Source organism: Ambystoma mexicanum, chromosome 12, assembly GCF_040938575.1.
Source record: "Ambystoma mexicanum isolate Mex_15411 chromosome 12, UKY_AmexF1_1, whole genome shotgun sequence".
Classification (NCBI taxonomy): domain Eukaryota; kingdom Metazoa; phylum Chordata; class Amphibia; order Caudata; family Ambystomatidae; genus Ambystoma; species Ambystoma mexicanum.
Window position 1 is genome coordinate 1,140,447,610 of NC_090936.1, and position 16,614 is coordinate 1,140,464,223.

Here is a 16,614-nt window from a genome sequence, read left to right on the forward strand (position 1 = left end):
TATGCGTTCCTGGACATCCGGGCTGAATTTTGTTGCCCAGAGCCAGACTGTCCTTCTCATGTCTGTGGCAATAGAGATGGCACAGCCCGAGATGTCAATATGGATTCCATGTGGTCATGCGCGACCAGCTTGGCCTCAGCTAGCCCCGCCTTAGAGCGTGATCGGCTCTGGGTGGGGAGTTCCAGGAGGAACTCCGCAATTTCCCACCATAGTCTTTGGTTGGCAGCTGCCAGCATGGTATCAGCGTTGGCCTGACGTAGATGTAAAGAGGCGTACTTGGCGTCCAGGCATCGATTGACCAGCTGGGCCGAGTGGGGGTTTGAGCCAGCCCTTTTGGACAGGGAGACTACATTGGTCTACATAGGAATCCCCGATTTGGCAAAGGGGTGTCGTGTGAGGACTTCAGCCAGTATCCCTCTGCCGGCTGCTCGAGCCTCGGGCTGGGGTAGGCCCTGGTACTCCGCCAGCCCAGCAAGACGTTCATGGAAGGCCCTGGCTGAGGATAGTGTGTCTGGATCCTCCTCGTCTGTATCCTGCGGATCTGGTGGATCCTGTGGAGGAGTAGATGGCACTGGAGGCCGGGGTACATGGACCGCAGCCAGAGGCTGAGGAAGAGGCAGAGGTTGCGGAGTTGGCTGTGGAGCCTGTGGAGGCAGCTGCACCGGGGCCTGAGGGGCATGATGGAGAAGTCTGGTGCCGCTAGAATGGCGGGAATGACTTCCTTGATGGCGTCTCTGAGGGGAACACCCATCTGAAGTGATTTCATGAGGCCGAGGAACCTGACTGAAGCAGTGGCAGGGGGTGCGGACAGGGTAGCAGGGGGCTGTTGAGGCCACTGCGTACCCTGTCCACACGGACGCAAAGGAAAGCTGACCTGTGCATAAGAGGGGTAGGCTGTAGGCTACGTAGCTGGTTGAAGCCAGTCCCACCTTGACACTCGCTCTTTGCCAAATTCCTGGAATGGCGTTGGACCCCTCTTTCTGGCATGGTGGCCATTTTGTCAGGCTGCCTGCCACGTGCCTGCGACGTGTTGCTCGGCCCGGCATCCTCGAGGACTCTTGTATGTGATCACGAGGCCTACACTGCTCCTCAGGCCTAGGCCTGGGCAGTATGACACCCTCGACCCTGGGTCGGTTGAGCTGCGTTTAGGCCCCCCCCCTCAGACGTGTTGCCGGTAATAGGGCGTAGCCCCTCACCATGGTGCCGGTATAAGGGCAGAGCCCCTCGGGTGAAGACCCGGTAAAAGAACCTTCCGGTCCCTCAACACAGTCACCGGGAGGATCAGAGGATCCCTCGGCCCGGAGGCCGGTAGCTGCAGCAGCCTTGTGTGAGCTTTGGTAGAAGGATGGGACCTGTCCCTTCCGTGCAGGAGTGTCCCTGGGAAGAAGAACCCCTTGCAGGGTCCGATGGAGAATATCGGCCCTACCTTTGGCCTGGTTCGATATTTCAAAAAGGTCTAGAGATCCTCTGGAGGCGACTGCTGGAAGAGCTCCCTCCACCTGGCTAGTCTGTTCTTCAGCGCTTTCGAGGACAGCGAGTCACACGCTGAACAAGATTGCCAACTGTGGTCTGGGTCAAGGCAACGTAGGCAGAGGGCGTGGGGGTCTTAAGTTGGAAAGAGCACGTTGCAGGATGGACACCTGTAGAAGTCGACATGTGCCGGGGAGTATCGGGACGCCCGAGGACCGAGTACCTGAAAGACAAAAAAGAAGACAAAAGAAGTATCCACGCGTGGAATTACATGGCCGAAGTCAAACCCAGGAGCGCTGGTGAATTCGTCACGCCGTTCCAGTCGATGCAGAAAAGGGCCGCACCCCTGCGCGCTTCTAAATTTAAAAGGGAAGAAGGTTTTTTTCTGCTGAAAAAGTTTCCGTCTCCCTTCCGTTTCCCGTCCCTTGGAAGGGACGCACATACAGTATGGAGGACAGGGGACGGGACTTGAATATAACAAATGTATGCTCCAATTTTCTGTATAATACTTAAAACAAAAATGTGTCCTTCACAGAAAGAACTAGCACACCCACTGCATGTGATGCAACTTGCAAACACGCGTTCCACTCCATGTTACAATGGATACTTTTCCACATTTGTGCCCCTCGCCCGATCATTAAAGTCTGCACTAGATGAACAAGTTACTTACCCCTGGTAACGTTCTTCCGGCTGTATGTAACATTATGAACAGAGTGCAGGACTGCTTTTCCAAAGCTACCATACTGACCGAGGGAAGATTTCAGGTAGTAATGCTTTGTGAACGTGTGGATAGTAGACCACGTTGCTGCTTCAAAAATACTTTGGATCATACACGCCTCTGTGGGGCTGTAGAGGTAGCCATGCCCCTGGTGGAATGGGCCCTTAAACCTTCCAGAGGCTCCTTCCCTGCCATCCGTTAACATTCTGAAATGCCCATAATGGTCCACCTGGATAAGGTCTGTTTGGTAATAGCCTGACCCAGTCTGTGGCCCGTATAGCCAATGAAAAGTTGATCAATACAGAGTTTTGACAGTCCAGCTATATAAAAGCTTAAAGCTCTACGAGGATCCAAACTATGTAGCCTTCTCCTTGCTAGGATGTGGGGGGGGGGGGGGGGCGAAATAGAAAGGAGGCCAAACAATATTTTGCCCTATGTGGAAATCAGAAGATAGGATTTTGGGCAAAAATGAAGGTTTAACCCATAAAACAACCCTATGCTCATGGAAGGCAGTGAAGGTTGGCTTGGACTAAAGTGCCTACAACTTGCTCACTCGACGGGCTGATGTAAGAGCTACCAATAGAATGGTTGTAAAGGTTAACAACCTTAAGGGAAATTAGTGCAAGTGTTCAAAAGGGTGCACAGACATTTTAGAACCAAATTAAGATTCCAAACTGGAACCTGTAACAGATAAGGGGGGGGATTGATGGGCCCCTTTAGAAGGTGTCACCAGTGGAATTTTGAAGTGTGAACATGCCTCTGACCAGCGCTTAATATGGACAACGCCGCCAAATATCCTTTAATAGTACTAATCTGGAGCCCCAGATTGGCTAAGGGTAATAGTAAGGATAAAACATCTGGCGTTTTACAAAGAAAATGACCTATATTCTTGTCCTTGCACCAGTTGCAGAATTTGTTCCAACGGTTCAAAGACTTGGTCGCTGGCCTTCTGGTCGAAAGCAAAATCTCCATTACGTCATCCGGGAGGTCCCAATCCTTGCATCTCAGCCTTTCAGAAACCAAGCGTGATGGTTGAGTGTTTTAACCCCTGGATGGAGAACCCGACCCGCCTCTCGCGAGAGAAGGTCCTCTCTTTGTGGAAGACGTATGAGGACAGATGGGCATGTCCAGAAGGTCCAGGTACCACATCCTCCTGGCTCAATCCGGGACAATTAGGATCATACGTTTCTCAAACTTTTCCAACCTCCTGATTATGCGAGGAATGACGGGGACTGGAGGAAACGCATACAGGAGTGGAAATTCCCAGACCACCACGAACGCGTCTCCTAGAGACCCCCCCAACCCCCCCTAGTACAGTTCGCACTTCATTCTGGTCGACACCCGGTCGCGAACAGGTCTACTGAGGGGTTCCACAAAGGGTGAAGATCTCTTGAAGGACTTCCTGCACTAGTACCAGCTCGTGGGAGACTGCTCTGCCTGCTCAGAGCATCCGCCGCTGTGTTCTCCTCTATGGCTATGGGAACTGCTGATCGGGAGATTCCTTCTTGAATTGCCCAGTAGTGGTAGTGACCGTACACCTCTTTTTGAGGTAGTACATGGCCACTGTGTTGTCCATCATCAGTACATTCTTTCCCCGGTACAGAGGGCAGAAAGGCCTGGAGCGCTAGTCTGCCCTGAGCTCCAAAAGATTGATGTGTAGTTTGGACTGAAGGAGACCAACGACCGCTTACTGTTAGATCGCTGGTGTGGGCTCTCCACCCCGTGACTGAGGCGTCCGTCACTACGGTTATCTCCGGCAATGGTTCCTAAAAAGGTTCTCCCTTCAGAATGCTGTCCTCGCAGGCCCACCACAGAAGATCCTGTGCGACCCTGCTTGGAACCTGAAGTGCGTCTGACATCTTTCCTGATAACTGGGACCATTGAGTTCCGAGAGCCCACTGAAGAGATCTCATTCTCAAGCGGGTGCCTGGCACCATTAAAATGCGTGATGCCATGAGGCCGAGCAACCTAAAAAATAAAAAAACATTTTTTTTCAAAAAAGGCTTGAGAGACTTTGGGCACTCTGAAATTTGGTGACCATCTGTAGAATGTCCTGAGCCCTCACCTCGAGTGGCAAGCTCTTTCCCCAAGGATGTATCCAGTACCGCTCTGAGGCACTGGAGCTTCTGAGAAGGTGTCATATGGGACTTCTTGTAATTGAGGGAGAAGCCCAGTTTGTGACGAGAGTGGCAGGAGATGTTGAGATGATCCAAGACTTGTTCGGGAGAACGCACCCTGATCAGCCAATCGTGCAGGTAGGGGTAGACTTGATCTTCTGCACGCCCCCACCCCTCCAACTTGCTTTTGTTACCGCCACCAGTTATTTCCTGTGCTCGAGATGGATTGGCACATGAAAAGCATCCTTGTCCAATGATATCCAATCCTGAAGCTGGAGGGCCTGAAGACGGAGAGTTACCATCTTGAACTGGTCCTTCCTGAGGAACTAGTTCAAGTATCTCAAGTCCAAGATGGGTCTCAGTCCTCTGTCCTCCTTGGGAATTAGGAAATAAGGTTAATACTAACCCTTATTGCTCTCCGCTACAGGCACTGGGTTCTATAGCACCTTTCTCTAGCAGGGTTAGAATCTTCTGCACAAGCAGTGGATCTGGAATCCTCAAAGAGTGGTTCCTTGGTGGATTGTTCAGAGGTCTCTGTATAAAAAGAAGGCAGTAACCGTGGGCTACAGTTTCAAAAGCCCAAGCAGTAATGTCTCGCCCTTCTTCTAGATGCTGAGACAGTCTGCCTCCCACTGGTGAACTGTGACTCAAGACCGCAGAGGTTTTGAGGCAGCTGATGCAGTGGCACATGCTAACTGCCCCTGCTTGAGCTGGCTTTGCACCCCTTCCGCGTCCACCACGAGGAAGCCTTCTGTACCCTTTGACCAGCCATTCCTCTCTCCCTTCCAACTGAGTAGTAGTAGCGAAAAGATCTACCCCTCCAAGGTGGTTTACTAGGTCAAAAAAGCTGAGGTTGACCAATAGCAGCACCTAAAGATTTGGATGCCGCCTTACAGGTCTAACTTCTCAAGACCCTGGTCAGCCTTGTTGCCAAAAAGGGGAGACCCGTCAAAGGGCATGTTGAGAAGTCTGGATTGCACATCCAATGGAAAACCAGACGTCCGCAACCACGCAAACCTGCGCATAGTGATAGTAGCCATGGCTCTGCTGATGCGGTCAGCAAAATCCAGACCTCATACATTGCTTATTTACTGTATCTAACAATGGCTAAGAACCAGTCTCTTTCATCCCCTTCGGGAATGTGCTCTGCCGCCATGGAAATTCAGTGCCATACAGTGAACGTAAATTTAGCAAGGGCACATGTGGAGTTGGCAGATTTGAGTGTCATACTCCCTGCAGAAAATACCTTCCTTGCCCATCGATCTACTATTTTGCCGTCCCTTAGATGTTGCAGTAGCTGCCTGCACCACCAGATTCTCTGGAGTGGGGTGTTTCGACAGGTTATCTGGGTCACTAATGGAAAGCAGTACTTCTTAGTCAAGTACTTATTTACAGCCGGAATGGTTTGCGGTGTCTCCCAATTCGTCCCCACCCTTATCTGCAAGGCAATATGAAACGGTAATATGGGATCTGACGGAGGACCCTTATCTAGGATGTCTGTTAGATCACCCTGTTCGAATGGCAATGGAGGCCTACTCCACCCCATGTAGTCCACTACCTTGGACACGAGTTGTCTGTAGGACGCATCAGCATGCTCCCCAGCCTTGGGTCTCCCAAACTCCAACTCAGAAGTTGTCCACCCAACTTGCAGTCTGTAGGTTGTCATAAAGGTCTCTCAACCTTGACTCCACTGCAATAAAGCTCTGGTACATTGGGGGACCAAATTGGAGGCCAAATGGAGCCTCTTCATCCGAGGGTTCGTTCTCCTCATATGGAGGAAAGACTTGAAATAGTATTTTCTTGGTAGTGGTACATAGGTCTTCTCAGGTAGGAGCGGTTTTGTAAATAATGGATTTGACGCTGGGAGAGCCATCAAAAACGTATGGTGCCATAGGCTTTAATGGGACACTCCGCGTCATTGGCACAGCTGGCAATGATGGTGCAGCTGGCGTTGAAGGTGCCGCCAGCGAAGGTGTCAATGGCATCAACGACCTCGACCTATGCTTCCGGCTAGACTGATCCTTCGATGTTACTTCATCGGATCGAGGCCTCGACGGCTCCCGATGTGGATCGGTTCCTTGTTGCGGTCTCGAGGGCATGGGGGATTTAGGTAAAGCCCCTTCCTTAACAGCTTCTTTCAAAAGCTGGGTAGGAGCATGGCTTGGAGGCTTCTGTTTTTCAAATATTTGGATCATCTCTGCTCTGAAGGCCTCTGACTCAGCCAGAGTGTTTTATTTAGTTGGGCAAGAAACTCTTCGGGGAAGCGTCCGACGAAGTCGACCTATGGTGAACGATGAAGAGTGGTGAGAGCCACTCCTTGATCTTGACCGCTTAAACTTCTTTCTCCGAGGAGAGTGCCTTCCGACTAGTCGGTTGAAGGTTTTTTGGTCGGGGTAGGAGATTTGGGGACTCGACCTACCTTCAATTTCCCCTTTCATTCCTTCAAGGTCTTTCCTGTCATCGACTGGCACTTGGAGCAGTCTGAGCACTGGACGTGAAGAAGCGTGCCGTACATTTCTCGAAGCCAATGCATTCACAGAAAAATAGAACTGAAGTCAACGGGGGAGCTGCGCGTGCTATATATGCATTCGATCATATCATGCTCGAGTCAGAGGCCGTCGAGGGACATCGAGGCAACATCGATGCACAGCGCCCTCTGCCAAAAAAGGAATTCCAAAGCAGCGGAAGCTGGATAACTAATATCAAAGATAAGGAGTATGTGGGAGGACACAATCCATTCGAAAGAACATTTTTTATTGTTTCTTCTGCCAAGACTCCTAGAAACTCTATATATGATGCATCTTATGTGATGATCACCTGAAACCCACGTAAAATTGCCTGTGACCAATGTAAGCAACTTCTGTAACCTATTACCCAAGCAAGCAAATTATGCAATGTCCATGACCTATTCCTGTGCAAGCAACCACTGCAACCATCCTCTTAAGCAAAAAGCACCTAGATGCCTCCGGGCTATGCATGCTATACATATGAACTATAAATTGGAGACAAAACAGTAACCCTTAAGTGGATGGTGCGAGTATTCATAAAAAGGGATGGATAGGCTCAAATTGTCAAATCGCCAGTTTCAACGCCACTGAAAGCCACAACTATTAAGACATCTGTGGCCCGAATTTGAAAAAACACCAGAGAAGGGGTTCTGGAGAACAGCATGGTTTAGCTCGTCAAGGAAAATCTTACCTGAACAGAGCACGTGTCTGTAGTGTCGCTGCCAGTCCTATCCCTAGGCATGCCACTTATGACATACCAGGATAGGCTCTGATCAAATGTAAGTGAAATACTATCAGATTTATGGCGTTTCCTTTGTCTTTCAGCAGGTGCATCATTTGAAGAATTATCTATTTTAGATGGGGAAGAAAATGGAAAGCATAATTAAGCATGTGCAATCAAAAAAGCTTCGCATGGGACAGCAAATCAATATGCCAAATGACTCACCAGTGACAGGAATAGCCTACTCAAACCACATACATTTAAACATGTAAGGCAACTTCTAAACTGTGGATGGTACACTAAACAGTGCTGAGGATAAAGTAAAGGTTGCACTGTGCCGGAACCAAGGTGTAGTGAGACACAGGCACACATTGCAGTCTTCACATGCACTCCAGTAACTATACCCTCCTCAGCACCTACACAGCTGCGAAGGATCAGTCTACTACCTCAACTAGGATATGGTGGGATGAGAAGGAAAACGGAATGGGATTCAGACGAACCGCATACTGCTGATCTGAAGTTATATTTCAATGATATTCAGCTCAATCTATAGCTACAGATGGGAGATAAAGACCACAAAACTCAGTCTTACTTTTCTTTTTAGGGCTTTTTCTATACAGCAGACACCACTACACAAGGCCATCAGACATTTTACACAGAAAATACATTTTTAGCAGAAAACCTTTGGCAAGGAAATACAGAACAAAGACACCAGGGATGCAGGAAAGGTACAAACATGTAATTTTGCAGCACTAAACATCACATTGTCGATCTAGTTTGCACATTTACATGCAGGTATTTGCAATTCACACAATTTTTGTAAATCACCAAGCCGAGATTCCAGCAGTGGTCTCAAAGATCAGCAACTAAGCCTCAATAATACATCTCCTGCCCATACTGAATGCTTAGTGGCAATGAGACACGAAATGCCATTTTCAGGAGTCAAGGACAGACATCGAAGCACAGCTATCGCATGTTGGCTCTTGCCACTTTAAAAAGAAATGCTATTTTAGAATTTTATTGATATTCAGAGCCAACTTGGATAAAAATAAAAAGAAATTGATTAAAGAAAAAAAAAAACAGTAGGGCATATTCTTGGCATGCCTTTAAAGGAATCCTGCTTAACCTTACTACACTTGTCAATCCAGATAAGACTGAACGCACACCAAACACCACCCCCCCCCCAAAAAAAACCTCTTAAGCAAGCTTATAAATATATTTTTTATAAGCTTGCTTATATAACAGAAGCTCTACATATTAAAAAAGGGGGTAGAAATTTTACAACTGTACCCAACACTTTATAGCAAAATGGCTTGTCCACAATCGAACGATTAAAACAAAACTAAAAAAACTAAATTGTTTCTAGATCAAGTGAATTAAAGAACATGAATACAGCAGATGTGTTATCAGAATAAAGACTAAAACATAGCTGCTCCAGGGACCCCATTAGCCAAACATACTAATACCTGAATTGTACTGCAGGCAGGTTAACTGTCTTTGTGCCCCAAATTATACACTGGTATAGCCATCCATTTTGCCAACACTGATTGAGGAATTCCAAAACGTGAGTAATGATATATTTTAAGGAAAAATATGGCGATTGAGATCAAAATAGAGGACAAATAGAAATTTAAATGACAACCTTTTAGGGGTGAATAGTGAATGCCAATAAGATTGAGGCAATGAGATTATTTTTTTAAGTATACACATTCCTAAAAAGGGCACCTCAGACCGGTTTGGTGTTTGGATGAGAGAAAGCAAAGGAAAATTAACCACTTAGGACATATATATTTCCAAATTTAGATTGCAAATTCCTGAAGTTACAGCACTCTGGGCAAACAGACAGTAAGGGTGAAAAGAGTAGACAGCAATGTATGGCTACAAGGCTATGTGGAGGCAGAGAGTGAAGCTGAATAAAATGGTGCAGTAAGCGTCAAATAAAGTTTGTATGGAAACAGTACAGATGGGTTACAATCATGAGATCTGGAAACCCTGTAAGGTTGGTACATCAGCTGTCTAGTCCAAGGGACAGTAAGGCCAAATTTCATCTCTGGGATAACTCTGACTATGAACACTATGGTTGTGCCACAATTCACATTGGGCATAAACTGCTCTACTTCATGTTAACTGCAGAAACTCGGTCCAAATGAGGGATTGGCCATCATTGCAGCGGAGGAGGGACCCCCCATGGCCTGCCATAAAACATCACATTTCTGCATCTGTGTCGGGCGGTGGGTGACTGCTCTGGTGAAATAGAAAACCCCAGAAGAGTAGTAGAAGCTCTGTGTAGTCTCCTTTATTGCACCCTAATGGGAAGGAAGAGAGTCTCAATGCTCGCCCCATGGAGCCCGAATACAGGCTGCAGAGAGACTGGGGAGGGCAAGCCCAAAGGGAGGGGGGGGGCCCGCTGGCTTAACTCACCGCACTGATTTCAGACACCGGTGAAGCTCTGAAAGGGAGTAAATGTGCCAGACGAGACATTGTGATGGAGCTGTGGCACGAGGGCAGACTTGAGGGGTTGGGGAAATCTCCTGTAAGTGGAGTGGGAAGCAGTGATGGGGGACTAGGAAATGTACATCAATTAATTTGGAGGGGGGACTTTGTGGCTCGTTCCAGTCTCTTCCTGGTGTTGGGGCAGGCAGACACCACCAGGTCCCTTGGTCCCTAGTACATAGGCAGATAGCAGGACGCCATTTCGCGCAAGAGCCAGAGACTCCAGGGCCCAACAGGAGCCAACTGTAATCACAGGAATAAACGTTTTTTGTCCGACCAGGACCCCACCACATAGCCTTGAAAAGGACCTACGGGTTGAAACACGTGTCGGCTGACCACATGGGGACACAAGAGCCCCAACTGTACCCAAAAGAGGTATTTTCAACCTAACAAGACCAAACAAACCCTCTTGCAACTGAGCACAAAAACGTACAACAACTGCGTGGAAAATCTTTCTTGAAATTAACAGATGCAAGGTGTCCAGGTGAAGCCCCCTTTCTGACCCTAGTATGTAGGCTGCAAGCAGAAATATTTAACTGAATCATTCAGTGACTAGCATGACTCCTTACAAAGCATTGGCACAGTGAGGAAAGTTGTCTCGTAGCAAGTGTTGCTCCATTTTTCTATGGACCCCAAACTTTTTGCTTTTAAACCTGTCCTGACGGAAGTGAAGCCTTCATCTCCACTCCCCTGGCCGGCCTTTTGCGCATTTTGTTATGGGGAAACTAATCATTCCTTCAGACAATCAGCACTGAGAAACTAGGTTTGCCCTTTTGGTAACTTTTTAACACTGCACATACAAAAGGTATCCCCAGTGCGCACTGCCTTGTATCACCCTAGCCTTCTACACCACAGTGCCTAAAGACAATGCGATGGCAGCAAATATATTTTTTATAATTCTTTTGTCTAGTATACACATTTGCGTTTATTGCTTATGGCTAACCTAGAGGGCTAGTGCCCTAAAGTGGCCACGCCATAAGATTTGCTCTTGTTCTTTGGCCATTTTGTTTGGCCTTCTTCCTGCTTTGCCATATCAGGAAATCCCATACAAGGTCATGCACTTGCCCAGGAAAGCTGCCGCTTTCATGGGCTAGCGATGCCCGTGTGTGCTGGGCACCATTCCACATACATGGTGCCAGAGAGTCTAGGTGTGTGGCATGAGTGAACCCCACAGTGTTCACCGATTGGACCACTGCTGGATGTTTGAATGGTGCATATTCTGACCATTGGTGGGCTTGGAGAGAAAGCGACTGCATAGCGAGACTCCACTCGGTCGCTTACATCAAGGCGAGCGACGATCTTCCCCACCGTCCATGCTACAACACAGTACAGATATGGGCAGCAGCCCAAAAACTCAATGGGTGGGGGGGTAGGTTGACCCTGGCCCAACCTCTTAGGGGACACGTCTGGTTGCCAGAAGTGAATAAACTGCCCATATAGCCTGCATGGATAGCAGCAGGTATCAATACCATTGGTGACTTGATGGATGGGGAGGTTCTCTGTCGGCTTGCAACAGAGTGGGCCTGTTGGAAACAGAATACCACTACCTGCAAATCATTCATGCAATACATTTGCATCTCACTCATCCATCAGACACACCACAATGCTCCCAACTTGAACTGAACGGCTTCCTAGAACATATAACCACTAAGGTTACCTACATTTTATATCAAGCTACAACAGTATTCACGACCCCTGAATTAGCAAGTTTTCCGGCAAAATGGGAGGTGGACGTGGGACCCACTGACCCAGAGCACTGGGTGGTGGCTTTAATGTTGCCCAGGGAAAATCGCAATTTCTTCCAAATCCCGCTGATACAACTTTATTTGTTGGTTTATTTATTTCTATCGCACAGAAGCCTGCAGGCATCAGGGCGCGTACACTGAGACATGTACAACAGGAGGAGACGAGACGGTCAATTCAAATAGGGCAGGGAGAATAATCTACTTGAATAGATCAGAAATGTTGATTCTAATCTTAGAAAACATGGCCGCTCATTCCATTGTCCAGCAGCTTTAACTGCAAATGAAGGTCCCAGTCCTTTGACTCTTTTGGCACGTGTGTGACCAACCAGGCCATGGGCTTCAGATCTCAAGATCGGCCTGGTTTATAAGGCGGTATCTGCTCTTTCAAGTAGGCTGGGGCTGAACCATGGAGGCAATGGTCATGGTCTTGAAAGCAAAACGATCTTCCAAGGCTAGCCACTGGAGAGACGCGGCATTGCCTGATGCCTCGAGATGATTGTAGCCCTAGCTATTGTGGCAGCATTTGTTTTGGCTCAAAACGGGTTTCAAAACGGCAGCCTCTGGTAGTATTGGCAATTTATTTTCCAAGTACGCTACGTGTGATTCCGCTCCCAGGGAGGCTTCAAGGTAAACACCTAAGGTTTTTACCTTGTCGGATATAGGTATCCGAGGGTCTCTGATGGTGAAGGAGGTGTAGTCGGGACCAAGTTTGGCCCTAGCCTGGGACGAGCCAAAGATCATAAGCTCTGTCTTGCTTCCATTTAAGCAGAGCCAGTTTGACTTCATAAAAGCCTTGTTGGTATTGTAAATATTCGCAATTCTGAGATTATCCGTTTCATGGCACCCAGTTAGTTCAATAACCAATTGGATGTCTGCAAAATGTGTGAAAAACACCCCTAAATTAGTAAGAAGGGTGCCGAGACACTGAATATATAAATTGAACAGTGGGGGGGGGGTGGTCAGGCAGGGGGGTGGGAGAATTAACCCCTGGGGGTACACCACATAGGTCTGCGGATGGTGGTGATGACTGGTTTCCCCAATAGATTTTAGAGCTCCTCTCTGCAAGAAACGAGGTGACCCAGTCTGTAGTGTCCTGTGAACAGTTGCCCAAGTGTTCTAGGGCCTCTTGAAGCTTCTGGTGGTCTAACAAATCAAAGGCTGCTGATAGGTTCAAAAGTATCAGCATACCGGTCTTTCCTGTCCATGATGTTGAGCATTTTGGTCTGTAGGCCAACAAGCGTGGTTTCTGTACTGTGTGGTCCTCCGATTGTTGTGTGTGGAAGATTGTTATCCACAAATTGGAGTTGCCTGGTTGCAGCTTTATCTAAGATCTTTAATAGAAAGTTGCAATTTGTGATTGGATGAAGATTGGAAGGGTCATGTTGATCAAGTCTGAGTTTTTAAACCAGGGGTGTGTCGGTAACCGCTTTAATGGCTGCTGGGACCTTATTGTCTCTAAAAGACGCATTAAACATTCTAAGAAGAAAGGGTGCAAATATATCTGTGTTGTCTAAGATTATTTTGGCAGGCAAGATATTTTCTTGGCATGTAGTAGGCCGTATAGATGAGAGAAGTGTCTTCATATCTTCAAGGGTGAGTAGTTTAAAGGTAAATGTGTTCCTGCTCCTAAGATTGGGGTCAGGATTTGCCCTGGACGGAGGTAGTTGGGATACTACAGGACATTTACATAGTATCCCGTGCCTTTTGAATTTTCTTGTGAAATGCTAATTGACCTTCACGCAGTGATCCCTTAATTTGGATTGGTGGGGATAGTGATGTAGGTTTCTTGATTGATTTGAATATCCGAAAAAGTTTGCCCGAGGATTTGGCAGCTGCAGAAACTTGCTCATTAAATAAGTTTGTTTTTGCTTCAGCAATTTTTTCCTTGTATTGTTGCTCCAGTTCGCCTCATTAGTTTGATGGATCTTTTAACCATTTCCATCTTTCTCTTTTTATGGTGTTGCTTTCCTCATTAAACCATGGGTTTGGTCTAACTTGTTTGGGTTTCAAGGGGGCATGTATATCAATCAGTTGTTGGACTTGGCTGTTGTAGACTGCAACAATCTCGTCACATGAATGTTGTTATGTCCATGGTGATGGTCATGATTTTAGTGATGCATTGAGCTAGAATGTGGGGGGTAATCTTTTTAAAGTTTCGAATATGCACTTTTTTTGGTGCATTGTCCGGTCTTCTAATATTGTCTTTAGGTGACAAGGCAAACTCAATTTTGTAATGTCTGAACATATACAAGGAGTTGTCCTTAGTTTAGCAATGTCTACATTGTGAGAAATTACCCAGTCAAGTTGATTTCCCTTGGCAGTTGTAGGCTCGTTATTTGAAACCTGTAGAATTAAGTTATTTCTCCAAGGCCATTGCTTCCTTGTCTTTAAGGTTACCTTTTCATCTATTTAGGTCAACTACCAGCAATGTTCCTGTATTGGGCCCTTTTAAGTTGCTTAATATTTGCACCAAATCACCATTAAAACCTGAGGTCAATGATGGCGGTCTGCATATTAAGATGCTATGAATGCAACTATTTTTTGTTGGTGTTGTTTTAAGATGGATGGTTTCGCATCCTTGGCAGTGGATTGGTGAGGGGAATACCTGTAAATTATTCTGAACTATAATAGCTACTCCTCCACCCATTCCGGACTCTGCTCGTAAGGAAAATGCTGTAACCTTGCGGTACCACCTGTTCAACAGTGGGGCCTTCTGCACCCTGAAGCCACGTTTCAGTTAGACATGAAATGTGTAGGTCTTCCTGTGCAATATACTCATGAATACAAAGGGCATGCTTGTTTAATGATCTGGTGTTTAACAATCCAATTTTTAGGTCAAGGGGGTTTGTTAATGTTGATAGAGGTTCCTCTATCCTAGAGTCATTCTGCTTGGTGTTTGGTCTAGAGCGAACATACCGTTGTTGACAGGATAATCTGTTTGGCACGTTAATTTATATCTCAGACAGTCATTTGTGCCTGTTCAGTGGGTTTACTTAGCAGCCCGGGGGAAGTAAGTATCAGTGGTTTACTCGTAGCGGGTCCATGGATTACAGTGGATTTGACCGTATCAAGTTCATCTCTTCTGGTATTTAAATATTGCTGGACTTCCCTTGTGTCAGCAGTTCAATACATTTTAAGTACCCCATTACTTACTTGAGTTATCAAAACGTTAAAAGGAAGAGTTTCCTGGCTGGGAACGCCGAGGACCTGCTTATCGCTGAAGCGCCCCACGTTTCTTTAAATGCGATGATGGTGCTGCTGGGAAATGTAGTTTCCCTTTGTCAGTTTACACCATTTCCAAAGCGTGCAAGCTTTTCTGAAGAGCTAGGCTTGCCGTTAGAGGAAAACGTGCCTTACCATTACAGATGAATGGTTATGTTTTTGTAAGGATAGTCCCATGTTACGGCTTAGTTCAATAATCGCTGTATACTTCCGTCTCAATAAGTATATTGCAGACAATATGCTGGGGTTTAAATATCCCCAGCACACACGCAACAAAGTGAGATTTGGCAATCACTTAGATAAGGATGCTCAAGTAAGGTTCTTAATGATCAGTCAATATAACAATACGGTTCCAAATCATAAGTATTGGTGAACAACAAGGTCACAAATTCATATGATCAATTCAAATACGAAGCTACAGCGTGACAGCGTCCCATCTAGCAGTTCTAACTTAAGATTTGCCATAGAGTAATTACCCCCGGGTGGCACTGTTTCAATAGGGCGGGCTGATGGCCTGCAATGTGGGCTGGGGGAGGGCACCTTTATTCACATCCTGCAGGGTTGACCCCAAATTCGTCGCTTTTGGTTGGCGTGCTACAATAGGTTAGCCAATGTATTGGGGATGGAGATACCGCAGGACCCTCAGCTACTACTACTGGAGATTTGTGGTGAGAACCCCTATACCAGCTATGAAAAGCTTCACATATCCACAACGGTTGGCCTGATTAAACAGCTCATTGCAAGGATATGGGGGTCCCGGAGCGCCCTAGGCTTCAACAATGGGTTGCTGAGATGGTTGTATCTGCTTAGATTCACATGCTGTGCATAGGTCCGACATCCAGTGGTCACTGCGGAGTATTGCATTTTGTTTTTCGTAGTCGAAAAGGGGACGTCGACAAGGCGTGTCTGAAACACTATCCCTATAGTGACGTGCGTTGTACCCACAATCCCTCACGCGCCGAGGTCCCTCTGTTTGTATTTTTCTGCCCTGAGGGAGCCTTCTAGACGTGAGTGAGTACAGAAAAGAGAGATATATAAAGGAAGTCTATGTTCCTTCCATCCGAGCGGGGAGGAAGGGCGGGCGCATGTGAATCTAAGCAGATACAACCATCAGAAATGCTTTTACGGTAAGTAATGCATTCTCTTCTGATGTTTGTTAATCTGCTTAGAATCACATGCTGTGCATAGACTAGCGAGCAGTACCCGGAGTTGGCGGTGGGTTATGAGAAGGAACAGTAGAGAAAAGGTGTCGTAATACTGCCTGTCCCACCTGGGAGTCAGATCTAGAGTGTGTATCTAGACAGTAGTGTTTTGTAAAGGTGTGCACAGAACTCCAGGTAGCCGCTTTGCAGATGGACTCAAGGGGAACATTTGCAATGAATGCTATGGATGCCCCCGTGCCTCGAGTAGAGTGTGCTCTTGGCCTAAAGGGCAGTTCTCTCTTAGCAAGAGTATAGCAGAGAGTGATGCATTGAACAATCCATCTAGAAATAGTGGATTTTGAAACCGCATCTCCTTCTCTTCCTGCCGCCACCGAGACGAAGAACTGATTAGTCTTCCTCAGTGGTCTGGTTCTTTCCATGTAGAACATGACCGCTCTGCGTACATCTAGTGTGTGCAG

General features: G+C 47.0%; 1 protein-coding gene across 4 annotated transcripts in view; it reads right to left on the bottom strand.

Annotated features, from left to right (window-relative positions):
• Nucleotides 1-16,614, bottom strand: part of MDM2 (MDM2 proto-oncogene) — a 359,362-nt gene that overhangs the window by 84,390 nt on the left and 258,358 nt on the right. For all 4 annotated transcript variants that reach the window (XM_069629717.1, XM_069629715.1, XM_069629716.1 and 1 more), the window contains one exon: nucleotides 7,504-7,661. In XM_069629717.1, coding sequence (XP_069485818.1) covers nucleotides 7,504-7,661 — 158 coding nt within the window. The remainder of the gene's footprint in view (nucleotides 1-7,503; nucleotides 7,662-16,614) is intronic.